The 17614-nt window shown below is 45.2% G+C and overlaps 1 protein-coding gene across 3 annotated transcripts in view; it reads left to right on the forward strand.

The window, feature by feature from the left end:
- Positions 1-575: 575 nt before the first annotated feature.
- slc6a4a (solute carrier family 6 member 4a) overlaps positions 576-17614 on the forward strand; it is an 85942-nt gene continuing 68903 nt past the window's right edge. The window contains exons 1-3 of one of the 3 annotated variants that reach the window (XM_038814311.1): positions 576-774; positions 3298-3838; positions 10868-11002. In XM_038814311.1, coding sequence (XP_038670239.1) covers positions 3433-3838; positions 10868-11002 — 541 coding nt within the window. In that variant the 5' untranslated portion in view covers positions 576-774; positions 3298-3432. Of the gene's footprint in view, positions 775-869; positions 937-2560; positions 2678-3297; positions 3839-10867; positions 11003-17614 lie in introns of those variants that run through there. The other 2 variants (XM_038814313.1, XM_038814312.1) reach the window with 2 other exon arrangements.

A 17614-nucleotide genomic window follows, 5' to 3' on the forward strand; every position in this document is an offset into this window, starting at 1 on the left:
TGGAGAGGGAAGGGGGCTGTTTCCAGCCTGAATGATTCATTTATTAAAGCCTTTGACTCAGAGTCATCCAGACTCGAAACGTTAGCTCCCTTCTCTCTCCACAGATGCTGTCGGGCCAGCTGAGATTGTCCAGTGTTTTCTCTGCTTTGTTTCAGACTCCAGAATCCGCGGTAATTTTCATTTATCCATTCTGAATCAGCCCTTTCCCGCCCTCAACATCATTAAGGTAAACAATTCTGACATGAAGACATTCACAATCAACAAACACAGTGGTGCACGTGTATCAGACTTCGACAAACCCTCAACACATCTGTGTGGTTCGGGACATGAAGGCGCTTTGCTTAAAAGAAGCAGCACTTTTTAACCCATTTTAACCTTCGCTTCACCCGCCGGTGCGGTCAGGATCACCCTTGTTGCCTGGCACGAGGTAAACATTGGCTCTTCGTGGACCAACCACAGGGAGAGAGAGCAAGAGGCAGAAGGGAAAAAAAATCAACGACCGTCCTCGTTTGCCAGAAGGAGGAGTGTTGAATGTAAAACATAAACTTTGTCTGGGGTAATGTGACGTGAATAACGCACTAAAGAGCTCTCTGGCAGCCAGATTATCTGGAAAATCAAACCATGTGAGAGAGCTCGTCTACAAAAGCCCTGAAATATGTTGGGTCGCCCATATTTCCTGGGAGGCGGTGAGGAACCCAGCTCAGGTGACCAGCAGCCTGAAATCGACAGAACTTCAGGGGGGAACTTCCACTTGTCACTCCGAGCCAGCGGGAGGTAATAATAATAATAATGTGTCCCGCGTTTCCGGGGACACATGCTGGGTGCTTTGGAAAGTGCAGTAAATGTAAGAAGCAGGCTGTTTGCAATTATTGCGACAGAAAGCGCGGGTCTTGCTGTGTCCTGGATGAAGGGGAGTGTGTATGTGTGGCTACCCAGGTAAGTCTTCACAGTAAAGGTGCGAGCTGCCTGAACGCAATTCAGGTGAGTGCATGGTTTTAAATCCAGGGCAATAAGGGTGCAGAAAAGCTGCGTTCCTTTTTTTTGTGCTTGCAGGGTAGTGCAAAATACTCGCATGAACTAAACGCAATAGAAAGCAAGTTGCACTTTGTACACTGTTAGTGACTCTACTGTTCACAAAGCACATGAAGCGGCTTTGAGGTCGTGATAAGGCATAAATGCAAATCGCCCCGAGTGAGTGAGGATGCTGAATGCGCTGCTTGAGATGTGAGGAAAGTTTCTCTCCCCCCCCCCCCCCCCCTGTTTTCTTTCTTTAATCCATTCCAGTGCAGCAGGAAACAAGCGCTTTAGAAATGGCATGAAGGGTTGAGAAAATCTGTTGTACTTCAAACATTGTTTTAAAAAAGCAGGGGTAATTTAACACCGTATCTATCAACCGGCAGCAACTAGGATTTCTCAAGCGCTTTTAACCCGCCCCCCATCCTACATATATACACATACCTTTGCCTGGAGGATTGTGAAAACATGAGAGGGAGCCTGAGGTTAGGTCAAACTTGTGGGGTTTAATGTGCCTCGTATGAGGGAAGCGAGGAGTGACCAAGTGATCATCCACAGCAGCGGCTCTTAAGAGGAATCTTATTTTAAACTTATTCTTTTAACTCTGAAGGGAGCCGACTGGAGTCACTGGTTCTATTTTTCACCAGTCAGTCGGTAGCCAGCGCGATTTGGTACAACTTCTTATTCGACGGGGCATCGTCAGAGTGGCAACTCCCCAATTTTAAAATACGCCCCGGACTGCCTGGGAATAATCGTTGGCGTTATTAGCTTTTCTATTGTCTACTTTGTTTTATTTGTGACATATTCAGAAGGAAAATCTTGTCGAAACGCCCTTTGCAATGTCTCGTGTGTTTGTTTGCAAACGCGACTGAACTCTTGACTCTCAGTGTGTGTGTGTGCATTGTTGGGAAATCCAGATGTTAAGGCACAGTTTATTCCTTTAGCCGGGCTAATCAGTTTAGAGAGGTTAGTTCCGTTTATTTTCACGACTTGCACTTTGTGATGAGTGGGTTGCAGGTCACAACACGGGTGGCGCCAGATTTAACGTGTAAGCTGTGATTTCGCATCGCTGCGCCTATAACAACAAGGCTAGAACATGAAAGCAGGTGCTTTTATGTTCCAAATCTAACTCCGACGCAAGAACCCACGCTATTTAAAACCCCTCGCATTCGAGGTGAATGAATGGAACATAGGAGGGCGACACGGTAGCAGAGCATTGTTTTAAGATCACTGATAAGGGGAATATTCTTGGCATTCTTCTTCAAGAAGACAATCTCTCTCCCCCCCCCAAAAAAAAACCCTCCACCGATCAGCAACAAAATAAGGCAGAATTTCGCTGCTGTTATGAACGCAGTGTTACAGAACGCAGTGTCACCAATTGAGGAACCGCGGGTTACTAAGCATTGCTTACTCACGTCTTATTTCTTAAGCAGCGCTAGCTCCCAATTTCAAATCGATCCCGCCCGAGTTTGCGATTCTACATGCTGCTGGGGAAGCGGGATATTGAGAAGAGGCTACAGTTGCAGTTAGGGCGTTGCTCCCCTTCCCAACGCTCTCTCAGATGAAAGTCAGTGCTTTTCTATCCAGGCGAGCTACTGGTTAGGCAATGTAATTGAGATCTTCCTGCAGAAGGCTTACAAAGGTCAATTAGCTTTCTTGAAAGGTAAATCGTTTTGTACAAATTAGATATTTTTGAGCACGTTGTTAGATTCTTAATCCGGCGACATTGAAGGCGCTTTAATGGTGCTTAATATCATTAACCTTAGAAGAGGTTCAATGACTAGTTTGGGTATGGTTCCTACCGATAGCTAAGCTACTGTTCCCATGTCTAGTAGATCATTCTATTCCAATATTTGACAGTTAATTCCATGTTGAATAATTGTCAGTTCTAACAGAGAAGAAGGGCACTTCGGAGGGAGTCGGGAAAAATAAGTTTAGTGTAGATAACTAAACATGTTTTCCTTCAAGATGGACAATCCGGTTAGTTTCCCGCCCAAATAGGCATCTCTGGGTCACAGTTTATTTCGGAAACCAGTTGCACTCCCCCCCCCCCCCGCGCGAATGATTTATGTGAGACATGTGGGCAATGAGGGGATGTCAGGGTTTTAGAGCAAACATTTAAACATTCAAAAGGAGGCACCGATTCTTGTTATCTCCACATTCCCCATGTCATTCAGTATCATCTTGTCACACGCGTGTTGCTCAGTCTTGTTGTACAGGGAACGCCTTAACTTTGGTGGCGTGTTTCAGTCATATTCTTTTGTGTGTGTGTTCAATCTCCAGGCGGAAAATCCAACGCAAGCGAGTCGGATCGACAGGGGCAAGTTTGAGCCGAGTTTAGGTGTCGCCAGAGCCTCTCTCCTCCCAGTGGCTCTTGCTGCCAAATGGACATCAAAACAGTCCCTTAAAAGCAGCGGCATGGCGGTCATTCTTCCCTTAAACAACGAGATCTCCGCCCTCAACTCGGAAAAAGAGCCATCGGACGCCGCCAAGGACGAGGGGGACTGCAAGGAGAATGGAGTCCTGATCAAGCCCTCGGAGGCGGGAAACCAGTCGCCCACCAGCAGCTTGGACAAGGGGGAAGCTGGCCGCATCACCAATGGTTACTCGACTGTCCAGAGCCCGGTTGGACACAGTGGGAGTAGCGATGGAGACCGGGATTGCCCCCTGCCGTCCGCCGCCTGTGAGCTGCAGGAGCTGGACAAGCCAACCGACCGGGAGACCTGGAGCAAAAAGACCGACTTCATGCTCTCGGTCATCGGCTATGCGGTGGACCTGGGGAACGTGTGGCGTTTTCCATACATCGCCTACCAGAACGGAGGCGGTAAGTGCCCGTTGCAAGCTGACCCTTTCCCATTGCTTTATTATTGTTGTTGCTTGTGTAGCTCCTGAGTGCATCGCCTCATATTGCTGAGAGGGAAGGGTCATTCCAGGAGTGTGCCAGCTCTGTGGAACATCTTAACCACCACCGCCCCCACCATTGCCTCTCACACCGTTGCTCCTTCAAGTCTTTATTCAATCCCTTTTTGAAAGTTAGTGTTGAATCGATTAACACAATCCTCTTAGTGCATTCCAGGTCATAATTCACTGCTCATAAGATTTTCCTCATAATATAATATCATAATCTTCATTGTCACAAGTAGGCTTGAATTAACACTGCAATGAAGTTACTGTGAAAAGTCCCTAGTCGCCTGTTTGGGTACACAGAGGGAGAATTCAGAATGTGTAATTCACCTAACAGCATGTCTTTCCGGACCTGTGGGAGGAAACGGATGCACCCGGAGGAAACCCACGCAGAGATGGGGAGCACGTGCAGACTGCACAGACAGTGACCCAAGTCAGGAATCGAACCTGGGACCCTGGTGCACTGTGCATCTCACCTGATTCTTTTGCCAATTACCTTAAGCCTATGTCCTCTGGTAACTGACACTAAAAATCTTACATGATTTTGAATGTTGTTAAAATTCCCCATTCTCTTGTCAGACTAATAACATTGTCCCGCTAAACTGTCTCCTAGTCTACTTATTGCAGACTCCATCCATTCTTGGAAAGGGGGGGGGGGGGTGCGTGAGCTGACCAGTTACATTTCCTTCACGCTTATATTTTCACCATTTTCATTGTCTCTTGTGTTGTTCAACCACAGTTCAGCGCATTTCCTTGCTGGTGACCATCTTCAACAATAAGAAGTCTTACAACATCAAGTTAAAGTCCAACAGGTTTGTTTGGAATCACTAGCTTTCGGAGCGCAGCTCCTTCATCAGGTGAGTCACCGGATGAAGGAGCTGCGCTCCGAAAACTAGTGATTCTAACCAATCCTGTTGGACTTTAACCTGGTGTTGTAAGACTTCTTACATAGCCCACCCCAGTCCAACACAGGCATCTCCACATCATCTTCAACAAGGCTCCAGTGCTTTCAAAAGAAACTTTCATCGGACAGAAACCTGGCCTCTATAGATTTCCAGAGGCTTTTTTTGTGAAATGATAACTAGATTAAACACACTTTTCTTGTCAGTAGCCTCACTCTGTACATCAGAGGCTGCATCTGTGACCAAATTCACTTTTGAGCATATCATACATAACTGTGAATGCCCCGGTCTAGATTCCTACTGCAATAATATATTTATCCTGCACTATCCAACAACCGACTCTTTGATCTGCCCGGGAAGTCCCTTATGAACATAAAACAAACAGTGCAGAAGGAGGCCATTCAGCCCATTGAGTCTGCACTGACCCACTTAAGCACTCACTTCCACCCTATCCCCGTAACCCAATAACCCCTCCTAGTGTTATAGTTTAGCATTTAGCAATGTCAATATGTCTGACTATTGTCTAGAGGTGCATGGTATGTGCATACTAAATTGCTCCTTAGTATCCAAAGATGTGCAGGTTAGATGGGTTAGGGCGGGGGAGTGAGCCTAGGTAGGGTGCTGTTTCAGAAGGTCAGTGCAAACTCGTTGGGCCGAATGGCCTCCTTCTGCACTGTAGGATTTCTGTGTGGTGTGGAACACTTTCACGTCTTAACTGGGTAACCAGCCAGTAACCTTTTTTTCCCACAATAAATACCTACAATATAATTTGCTTTGTATTCGCTTGATTTTTTACATTCTGGGATAAGTATCACCAGATTGCCAAAGCTCCTGCGGTGGTTCAGTCAGTCAGTTCGCTGCCCTGCCAGCTTAATCACAGACCACAAAGTTCCAAGTCCCAATTCCTTATATTTTAAATTTATTTATTTATAATTTAGAGTTCCTAATTCACTTTTTCCAATTAAGGGGCAACTTAGCGTGGTCAATCCACCTACCCAGCACATCTTTTCGTTGTGGGAGCGAAACCCACGCAAACACAGGGACAGTGACTCAGAGCCGGGATCGAACCTGGGACCTCGATGCCATGAGGCAGCAGTGCTAACCACTGCGCCACCGTGCTGCCCAATTCTACGGCCATTTAAAATTCACTATCAGCAGCGGCATTGCGATTGTTTTTTTTCTTCCCCAGGCTGGAGAAGCAGAAAGAAAATCTAGCCGATATCCCACAATGTAACAATGCATTGAATACAGGTTATGATATTTGAGATACGTTGATGGAGACCTGTCATTTTCACCTTTTGCACCACAAACAAGGAAGGTGAAAAATGTATAAAAGCAAATTACTGTGGATGCTGGAATCTGAAACCAAAGAGAAAATGCTGGAAAATCTCAGCGGGTCTGTCAGCATCTTGGGAAGAGAAAAGAGCTAACGTTTCGAGCCCAGATGACTTTTTGTCAATAATGTATTATTTTCCCACAGAACAAAACTGTGGAGAGTTTGGTCCCCTTATCTAAGGAAAGACATATTGGCATTGGAGGCAGTCCAGAGAAGATTCATTATGTTGATCCCGGGTATGGAGGGACTTTCTTATGTGGACAGGTTGAGTTGGTTGGGCCTGTACTCAGTGAAATTTGGAAGAATGATAGGCGATCTTATTGAGAATATAGTATTCTTAGGGGACTTGACAGGGTAGATGCTGAGAGGATGTTTCCCCTTGTGCGAGAGTTTAGAACGAAAGGGCATAATCTCAGTCGGGGTGGCCCATTTAAGACCAAGATGAGGAAGAATTTCTTCTCTCAGAGGGTAGTGAAATCTGTGGAATTCTTTACCGGAGAGGCTGGATTGTTAAGTATGTTCAAGGCTTAGATAGATTTTTAATCAACAAGGGAATCGAGGGTTACGGGGATAAGGCAGGAAAGTGAAGTTGAGAATTATATCAGATCAGTCATGATCTCATTGAATGACGGAGCAGATTTGATGGGCCGAATGGTTTACTTCTGCATCTACCACTTGTCATCATATGGTCCAAAACAGCAAAACTGAAATCTCTTTTGTTGCTGTCTTTCACTTGCTGCTGTAGAAGCTAATTAATGATCAAACGTAGCTAACATTTATGAACATCAATTAAATATTGTTTATCATAGAGTATACAAGGAGACCATTCTGCACCACATGCCTGTACCCACTCTTCCACAGAACTACCCAATTAGCCCTAATTCCTTGCTCTTTCCGCATCGTGCTCAGATTTTAAAGTGTATATATTCCATATTCTTTTGAAAGTTCCTCTTAAATTTGCCCTCACCACTCTTTTGGACAGACTGTAATAACTCAGCCTTTCCCTTTGGTTATTTTTCTATTCATTTAAATTGGTGTCCTGCGATTAACGGCCCTCCTGCCAGTGCAAACAGTTTGCAGTGGGTCATTGTTCTTTTAGTTACATTAATTTCCCAGTCCCTGCAGGTCTATCTGAAGATTTAAACTATTACGCTATTGGTCTTTTCACCATTTAAATTGATCAGATAGGGAATATGTGACACCTGCATTCAGAATGCATAAATGAGTCGCCAGAGTCCCAAATGACCATAGGCTCTTTCCCCTTTGAGAGGGAGAGCTGACTGGTGGTGGTTTAGCCAGAGGATCACCGCACATTAGGTGAGAGGCAAGGTTGAGAAGGTGGGGGCTTTATGAATAACCCCAGCCGGTACTGAAATTGAACCCGCGCTGCTGGCCTAACTCTGCACCTCAAACCAGCTGTCCAGCCAAGCGAGCTAATGGGGCTGGTTTCGCTCACTTGGCTAGACAGCTCGTTTGTGACGCAAAACAAGACCAGCGTGTGAGTTCAATTCCTGCACTGGCTGAGGTTATTTATGAAAGCCCCCACCTTCTCAACCTTGCCTGAGCTGTCATGATCCTCAGGTTAAATCACTACCAGTCAGCTCTCCCCCTCAAAGGGGAAGGCAACCGATGGTCATCAGGGACTATGGTGACTTTACATAAATGAGGATTTGGAATAGTATTTATTTTCTTTCAAAACACTTGTACTCACACCAGGAACAACCTCCCATTAGGTGCTAAAAAGTAAAATATTTGAATAACCTTTATTAGTGTCACAAGTAGGCTTACATTAACACTGCAATGAAGTTACTGTGAAAATCCCCTAGTCGCCACACTCTGGTGCCTGTTCGGGTACACAGAAGGAGAATTCCGAATGCCCAATTCACCTAACAAGCACATCTTTCGGGATTTGTGGGATGAAACCAGAGCACCCGGAGGAAACCCATGCAAACATGCAGACTCTGTACAATTTCCCTCTTGAACCTGATGTTTGGACCTACTACGAGGGTTGTTGCACCAATGAACGGAGTTATGAGGAGATATTGGGTGAAACAAAATACTTTGCAAAATTGTTGTTACAGAATTTAGAGCTTTGAATGTTTAAAGTTTGGATCCTAGAATTAGATTAAGTAAATATTGCCTCAAGGACTCAGAGGGCTGGACTGCTATTCAAGTATTTGAGATCAGTCATTGAGTGGTCGGAAGCATTCCTGACACCTCCCTTCTGACCACAATCATTTCAAAGTTGTCTTGGGGGAGGTGCCGATTGGAAGCCAGACATTTGTCCTACGAGAAGGGTGGAAATCATACAGTGTTGCTCATTCTGCCCATCCTAATAGCTAGCTATAGACTGACATTACAAGGCATTTGAGGGCAGCGTACCTGCTGATCCTTGTGGGGGCGAGTGATAACGGGCAAGTGCAGGACTTTATCAAGAAAAAAGACGAATCCATCTACAAAGTGCACTTAATGCTCGCATTTCCCTATTAATATTTGATTGTAAATGCAAACAAAACATTTAAAAAGACACCCCAAAACCCATGAATTCATGTGATGAGATTACTATCTACAAATACTATCACACTGAATGTGGTTACTGTGGTTGAATACACGTTCAGGGTCTGAAATTAAATTAAATTAAATTGAATGATGTGTAACATAATGAGGAGATTCAGTCGCATTACCAACTTTTGAAGTACGGCACCATATTTGTCACAATTAGCAAGAAGGCAGCTTTAAAACCAAGGATTGTGAATGGTCTTTTGTTTAAAAGAATGTTGTTCAAGGAATGTTGTTTAAAACCAAATTAAGATAACCTCAAAATTGAGTTTTGGCTTTGATGCAGGATTGTTACAGCATTATAGTGAGCTGCAAACTAAAATGCACAGCAAGTTTCCAAACCTTTACTGGCATCCTCCATGTATTCTTTGATTCCAATTGCAGCAGAAGCTTTTCCTTTCTTTGGTAGCTGCAGCAATGTGGGTTATTTATTATGATGCTTGGTGCTTAGCTACAATAACTTCTGAGTCTTTAGGATTAACGCTTGAAACCTGATCACATTTCACACATCGCTGTGGAAGCTTTTGTCGTGCAGAGATTGGATGCTACATTTACCTATGTAGCAGTAGTCATTGCATATCAAATGTGATCCAGTGGCATGTAAAGCATTTTCAGATGTTCCGAGGATGAAAATGATTTCTTACCCGGCCTCCTTTTGTGAAATGTTTTCCTTTCCCCCCACTTGCATCATTGTTTCTTGCCTTTTGCAATAACCTCACAGCACAGGCCAGTCCCTTTTTGGGCGATAGGCGAGCACCTGTTCTCTAGGTTTCAGTAAATGCAGCTAAATAAAATGAGGAAGGCTTGTGTTGATGTCTTCAGTTTCCCAGCCCTTCCTATAACAAAAATCTTTGTTTGTATTTGTCTGTTCCTGACAGTTCAGCTAAACTGTAGGCATTGGCCACCGACAACACTATATAGTACACTACAGCTCTCTGTTCTCAGTAAGCTCAGGGCCGGTTTAGCTGAGTTGGCTGGACAGCTGGTTTGTGATGCAAAACAAGGCCAGCAGCAGGTTCACATGCCTGCACTGGCTGAAGTTACTCATGGGTTGCACGGTAGCATAGTGATTAGCACTGTTGCTTCACAGCACCAGGGTCCCAGGTTTGATTCCTGGCTTGAGTCACTGTCTGTGCGGAGTCTGCACGTTCTCCCTGTGTCTGCGTGGGTTTCATCCGGGCGCTCCGGTTTCCTCCCACAGTCCAAAAGACGTGCTGTTAGGTGAATTGGACATTCTGAATTCTCCCTCTGTATCCGAACAGGCGCCGTACTGTGGGGACTAGGGGATTTTTACAGTAACTTAATTGCAGTGTTAATGTAAGCCTACTTGGAACACTAATAAAGATTATTATTATTATTATACGGTCTTCTCCATCTTAACTGTAACCTAAGATGCAGTAATTCTCTGGTTAAACCACCACCAGTCAGGCCCCCCCCCCCCCGGGTTAGCAGCCTATGCTGATCTGGGACCAGGGTGACTTTACTTGTGATATTCTTTAAATTATGAGTGGACATCTTAGAATTTTTTTCATGTTCTCACAATGTGAACGTAGTCAGTATGCCTGCCATTGCCTTATCTTTGGTTGCTCAAAATGGTTTGATAGCTATTAGGGGTTGGTGTTGGAACACGTGTAGTTCATACATAAGAGAGATCGGGGGTTATGGGGTTAAGACCATAGCAGCTATGATTTAATGGCAGAGCAGACTCGATGGGCAGAATAGCCTAATTCTGCTCCTGTGTCTTTTACAAGTTTCCTTCGTCAACGAAGATTAGTGAGTCAGTCAGATTTGTTACGATTAACCCATCAGCTTCATTTGTCACTTTTATTAGTACAGTTCTATTATTTCTCTCGAGCAGTCATGTTAGGACTTGAACTTGGCACGGTCACTAGATTATTTGTCAAGGTCTCTGACTTAGAGTTCTGCAACATAACATAAGTGATGTCATAACTCTTGGTTACAATTAAATGTTCTTGATTACAGTGACCATCTAAACATTCAGAAAACATGTTGAAAAATATTAATGTCTATCAGATTGATGCACTCCATTCTAACACATAGTTGGAAAGTCAGCACTGAAATCATCACGTTCGTGAGTTGACTCTTTGTCCTTGTAATGCTCATGGTGCCTTTATGTTTCGTACAATTCTAGGGGCCTTCCTCATTCCATATCTCCTGATGGCTGTGTTTGGAGGCATCCCACTTTTTTATATGGAGTTGGTACTGGGACAGTACCACAAAAATGGAGCAATTTCTATATGGAGGAAAATATGCCCAATATTCAAAGGTAGGGGTATTTCTCTTAGTGGCATTGAAGTACTATTCATGTTTGCTTCAATCTTTTCTGTTTTTAATAGGTGTAATTTTAAGGAAAACGTTAATAAGCCATAATAGCTCATGAGCTGATTTTGGAAGATGCAGAATCAGATTATGCACAAAATAAGAGGTAGAACATAATTTTAAAATAGGAGCTCATACGTTAATCATCAAAGATCCATACACAGATGCTAAATTTCATATATAGACCTGAAGTGTCTGTTGCAAGACCGCCCCAATACCGCTGGGAGCGAGGACGGAGAATCCTTGTGCACCACTCGCTGGTGGCAGGATCGTCTACTCCCATTGTTTGTCAAAAGGACTTCCCATTGAAGCCTTCAATAGCGCCGGAAAACCCGCTGGGAGGGTGTGCTACCAGCGGGACCAGAGAATCCCACCACCAGTGAATGGCTGGAGAACCCCGCCACCCATACTATGTAAATTTCAGCCACTCTAAACCTGTGCTGCTCCTATTCTCCCCTGAGCGAAATCCCACATTCGTCACCTCTCCTCAATATTCTACATTTGCTCCTGGTCCACCAATAACTAGAATTCAAAATCCTTATCCTCAAGTTAAAATCTCTTCATGGCTTCATCCTGCCAGATCTTTTGTCTTCCAGACATATGGGGCAGGATTCTCTGTTTGGGAGACTAAGTTCTCCTGCCAAAGTAGAATTGCTCCTGGTCTGCCTTGACGCTCGGATTGGCGCCCAGTAGTGATTCCTGAATCCCGGTATCGGGCCGCTATTTTGAGCAAGCGGCCCGATACAAAGGTTCAGCGCCAGACTCCTCTATTTCCCCCCCCCCCGACCCAAACGCAAATCCTGTCCCCCCACCACCACCACTACCACACAGGGATTATGGGTCACACACCCCTCCCACAGTATGTCATAGTCACCCCAGCCTGGAAGCTAAAGAGCAGAAATCACTGTTTTTTCACTTATACCTGCTGCCTCCGACAGAAGTGTTGAAAGCAGCAGCTGTTACAGTTGTCCTAGACTTTATAGAAAGCCAAAACACATCACAAGGCTTTAAACCCCCTCAGAACATTTGAACTGCAAGGCTTTGATTCACTTTCAAAGATAAATAGCTTTTAGTAAGCTGCAAGCTTGTTTATAAACATCTAGCTACGATTACCAGGTTATCACCACAGCAAAAGCAGTTAAGTGCTTTCTCCTGAGAAAAAGAGGAAGTGAAAGCACTTAACCCCAGATGTTTATAAACAAGGTGATTGAGATACATTCAAGCGTAAAGAGAGATGAAAATAAACAATCCAGATACCAGGCTTTCTGGAAGATATTATGCTGTCAATTGCAACCTCCAAAAATATATTTATCTTTAAAACTGAAAAGGATCTGAGGGGGTTTAACACCTTGTGAGTGTTTTGGCTTTCTATGAAGCCTAGGAGACCTGTAATAGCTGCTGCTTTCAACACTTGCAGCAGTGTAAGGGACTGATAGTGGTTTTTCACTGTTTCTGCCTGGACTGCTCTTAGCCCCCATGCTGGGGGAAATCTATGTTTTGGGGGGTGGGGGGGCGGAAGGACTTTGGGGTCTGATGGCAGTGTAGGGTGGGCATGAGTTGTGTTGTGTGGAGGGGGGCCCTCCAATGGACCTGTGGCTACATACTTATCCCCTTAACCCATCACGTCAGGACCGTGTTGAAAATTCTTGCACCAATCCGCACCTGCATGAATCCCAGCTAAAGGGGCCGGAGCATCACAAGGGCGTGGAGAATCTGGCGTCTAGCCCGTTGATCTGATGCAAGTGGGCTCAAATGACCCATTTGCATCCTCCCGCCAGCACGAGGCATGTAGCTTGCTGCCGGCGGGGACCCAGAGCATCGGAACAGGATCTCGATTTCATCCCGCCACATCGGGAACCCAGTTGCAGGCGGCGGAGAATGTACTCCATAATCTCCCATAGATTTCTCTATTCCTCTGAATTCAAATGCTTCTGCATCACCCTTCCCTTTGACTAATCATTGATGATTGTGTGGCTTCAGCCATCAAGGATATCAACTCTAATTCCCTACTTAAACCTCTCTGTACTCCACCTCTCTCTATTCCCTTAAGGCTCTCTTTTGAAATTCAAATCTTTTGATCAAGCTTTTGGTCACGTTGGAAGACAATAAATAGAAGCAAGAGTAGACCATACAACCTTTCCAGCCTGCTATTCAATAATATCATGGAAGAATTTACACATTTATTACATTTTTCACTATCCACATGTCCCTTGGTGCCCAGATGTCTATCGATCTCTGTCTTGAATATACTCATGGGCTGGACATTCCCACACATAATGAGTCGAGAATTCCAAAGTTTCACAACCCTCTGAAATTCTCTTCTTAATCTGAAATGACGAACTCCATATCCCAAAGCTATGTTAGAACCTGTGGTTCTAGGCTCTCGGTGTCTATCCTTTCAAGCACTCATTGAATTAAGTAAGAAGAAAGAAAAGCACAGGACAGGAACAGGCCCTTCAGCCTGAGAAGCTTGCGCTGACCATGCTTCCTGTCTAAGCTAAACCCTTTTACACTTCCGGGGTCTGTATTCATCTAATTGTCAAGATACCCCTTAAATGTTCCTATCGTACCTGCTTCCACCACCTCCTCTGGCAGTGAGTTCCAGGCACCCACTACCCTCTGTGTAAAAAAATGTCCTTGCACATCTCCTCTAAACTTTGCTCCTCGCACCTTACATACATAGACATAGAATTTACAGTGCAGAAGGAGGCCATTCGGCCCATCGAGTCTGCACCGGCTCCTGGAAAGAGCACCCTACCCAAGGTTAACACCTCCACCCTATCCCCATAACCCAGTAACCCCACCTAACACTAAGGGCAATTTTGGACACTAAGGGCAATTTATCGTGGCCAATCCACCCAACCTGCACATCTTTGGACTGTGGGAGGAAACCGGAGCACTCGGAGGAAACCCACGCACACACGGGGAGGATGTCCAGACTCCACACAGGCAGTGACCCAAGCCGGAATCGAACCTGGGACCCTGGAGCTGTGAAGCGATTGTGCTATCCACAATGCTACCGTGCTACCTATCATACCTGCTTCCACCACCTCCTCTGGCAGCGGGTTCCAGGCACCCACTACCCTCTGTGTAAAGAAATTTCTCTCGCACATCTCCTCTAAACTTTGCTCCTCGCACCGTAAACCTATGTCCCTTAGCAATTGACTCTTCCACCCTGGGAAAAAAGCTTCTGACTATCCACTCTGTCCATGTCCCTCATAATTTTCTAGCCTTCTAACAGGTCGCCCCACAACCTCTGTCATTCCAGTGCGAGCAAACCGAGTTTATCCAAACTCTCCTCGTAGCTAATGCCCTCCAAACCAGGCAACATCCTGGTTAACCTCATCCGTACGCTCTCCAAAGCCTCCATGTCCTTCTTAATAAGTTCACAAGATATAGGAGCAGAATTAGGCCATTCAGCCCATCGAGTCTGCTCCGCCATTCCATCATGGCTGATATGTTCCTTATCTGCTACCGGCAATGTTACAGACCAAGAGTTGGATTGCTAAATCAGCCAGAGCATCTCCTCCCTAGAACATGTGACCTAGGAGCAGGAGTAGGCAATTTAGCCTCCCGAGCCAAACACCCTCAATGTTATCATAGCTGACCTCATCCTGGCCTCAATTCCACTGTCCTGCCTGTTCTCCAGAACCTTTCAACCCATTACCCTTTAAAAATTTGTCTAACTCCTCCTTACATTTACTCACAGTCCCTGCACCCACCTTACGCTGAGGTAGCACATTCCACAGATTCGCAACCCTTTGGGACAAGTAGTTTTTCCTAAAATCTGTTTTAAAAATGCTACCTCTTTTATTCTAAAGTAATAGCCTCTCATTTTAGAATGCCCCACAAGAGGAAGCATCAGCTCCATGTCTACGTTATCCATACATTTTTAGCATCTTGTATACCTCCATTAGATCTCCCCTCATTCTTCTAACCTTCTGGTGGTGCGGCAGCCTGATTGAATACTATATTCCAGGTATGGCCTAACTAAGGTTCTATACAGCTGCAGCATGACTTGCCAATTTTTATGCTCAATGCCCCATCCGATGAAGGCAAGCATGCCATATTCCTTCTTGATTACCTTCTCCATCTGCGTTGCCACTTTCAGTGACCTGTGGATCTGTACTCCCAGATTCCTCTTTCTGTCAATACTCTCAAGGGTTCTGCCATTTCCCACCTGTGTTAGACCTTCCAAAATGCATTACCTCACATTTGTCTGGATTAAACTCCATCTGCCATCTCTTCGCCCAAGACTAACCAATCTATATCCTGATGTATCCTCTGACAGTCCTTATTGCTATCCGCAATTCCACCAATCTTTGTGTCATCCGCAAACTTACTAATCAGACCAGTTAGATTTTCCTCCAAATCATTTATATATACTACAAACAGCAAAGGTCCCAGCACTGATCCCTGTGGAACACCACAATCCCAGCCCTCCAATCAGAAAAGCACCCTTCCACTGCTATCCTCTGTCTTCTATGGCCGAACCAGTTCTGTATCCATCATGCGAGCTCACCTCTGATCCCGTGTGACTTCACCTTCTGTCCCAGTCTGCCATGAGAGGACTTGTCAAAGGCATTATTGAAGTCCATGTAGACAACATCCACTGCCCTACCTTCATCAATCATCTTTGTGACTTCCTTGAAAAACCCCATCAAATTAATGAGACAAGACCTCCCCTTCACAAAACCATGCTCCCTCTAGCTAATACATCCACCTGCGTCCAAATGGGAGTGAGTCCTGGATTGATGAGATCATCTTTCTTCTAAACCCCAGAGGATATAGGCCCATTCTACTCATTTTCTCCTGATGGGAACATCCTCTCATCGCAGGATTCAATCTAGTGAACCTTCATTAGCATCCATTCTGAGGGAAGTATATCCTCCCTTTAGATCGGGAAACCAAAACTGTACAAAGCACTTTAGGGTTTGATGCCACCAATGGCCTATATAATTGCAGCAAGACTTCCCTACTCTTAGTCCAAATTCCTTGCAATAAAGGCTAACAAGTTGTTTGCCTTTCTGATTGCTTGCTGTTCTTGCATGTTAACATTTTGGATTTGTGTACACATAATTATTAGCCCCCGACCTTTTCGAAAAATATATTCTCCTTTATCATCTTGCCAAATGGATCATTTTGTACTTGACCACATTATACTTCACCCGTCACCTTCTTGCCCAATCACTTAAACGGTCCCTATCATTTTTTATTCTCTTTGATCACCCACACAGCTTACTTTCTCGCAACAACTATGGACATACTACACTCTGTCCCTACTCTAAGTCATAGATATGAATGGAGATAAACTAAAGCCCGTGCATCAATCCTTGCAGCATTCCGCTGGCTATCCTTCTGAAAGTGATCCATTTATTCCGACGCTCTGTTACCTCAATCTGTGTCATTACCCTCCGTTCCATGAGCCTTAACCTTGTGTAACAGCCTCGGATGAGGCACCTTCTCAAATACAGTATTTTTCTTTTGGAAATCCAGATATACCTTATCCATTGGTTTTCCCCATATCTACCCTGGTAGTCTTATCCTTAAAAGAACCCTGGTAGATTTTTGAAAACGTATATTTATTAGGATTTTAGATTTTAGAAATTGATGCAGCAAAGTTACAAAATAATACTTTTAAAAAAGTGGAAACACAGCTTAATGGGCTTGATACAATTGTTAGACAAAACTGAATGCCCTCATGACCTCACTCAGAACCAAAGGAAAAACAGGATAAAGTCATTAAAAAAATAAATGCCAAAAGGGTGCACACCCTCCCATGCTGCCCAGGACTACAATTGTTATATGAAGTCAGGATAAAGTTCCCGCAGCCTGGTCTATAATTTCCCTTTAGAACTGGGATTCGTGTGGATTTTTGTTTTGTTTTTGTAAAATTAAGCATGATGAATCCACTCTTGGTTTCTGCGCAGGTGCCCCATGGTCTGCGCGGGTGCAGCTGGGTCTGCGTGGGTGCGCCTGGGTCTGCGTGGGTGCGCCTGGGTCTGCGTGGGTGCACCTGGGTCTGCGTGGGTGCAGCTGGGTCTGCGCGGGTGCAGCTGGGTCTGCGTTGGTGCAGCTGGGTCTGCGCGGGTGCAGCTGGCTCTGCGTGGGTGTAGCTGGGTCTGCGTGGGTGCAGCTGGGTCTGCGCGGGTGCAGCTGGCTCTGCGTGGGTGCAGCTGGGTCTGCATGGGTGCAGCTGGCTCTGCGTGGGTGCAGCTGGGTCTGCGTGGGTGTAGCTGATCTGTGTGGGTGCAGCTGGGTCTGCTCAGGTGCAGCTGGGTCTGCGTGGGTGCAGCTGGGTCTGCGTGGGTGCAGCTGGGTCTGCGTGGGTGCAGCTGGGTCTGATATCTAAAGGAGATGGCTATGTGGGTCACTGATGCCTGTGGTGCTGCTGGGCCGAAGGAATTGTATGGTGCTGTACATCAGGAGCGGATTCATCTTCTACAAAAAAACAAATAAAAATCCATGAGAACCCCAGTTCCAAAGGGAAATTACATACATACTCCATAACGCAACCTAACCCCCTTCCAGACCCAGAAGAGGACCAATGTTATTCATA

The sequence above is a fragment of the Scyliorhinus canicula genome, chromosome 12 (assembly GCF_902713615.1).
Source record: "Scyliorhinus canicula chromosome 12, sScyCan1.1, whole genome shotgun sequence".
NCBI classification, from domain to species: Eukaryota; Metazoa; Chordata; class Chondrichthyes; order Carcharhiniformes; family Scyliorhinidae; genus Scyliorhinus; species Scyliorhinus canicula.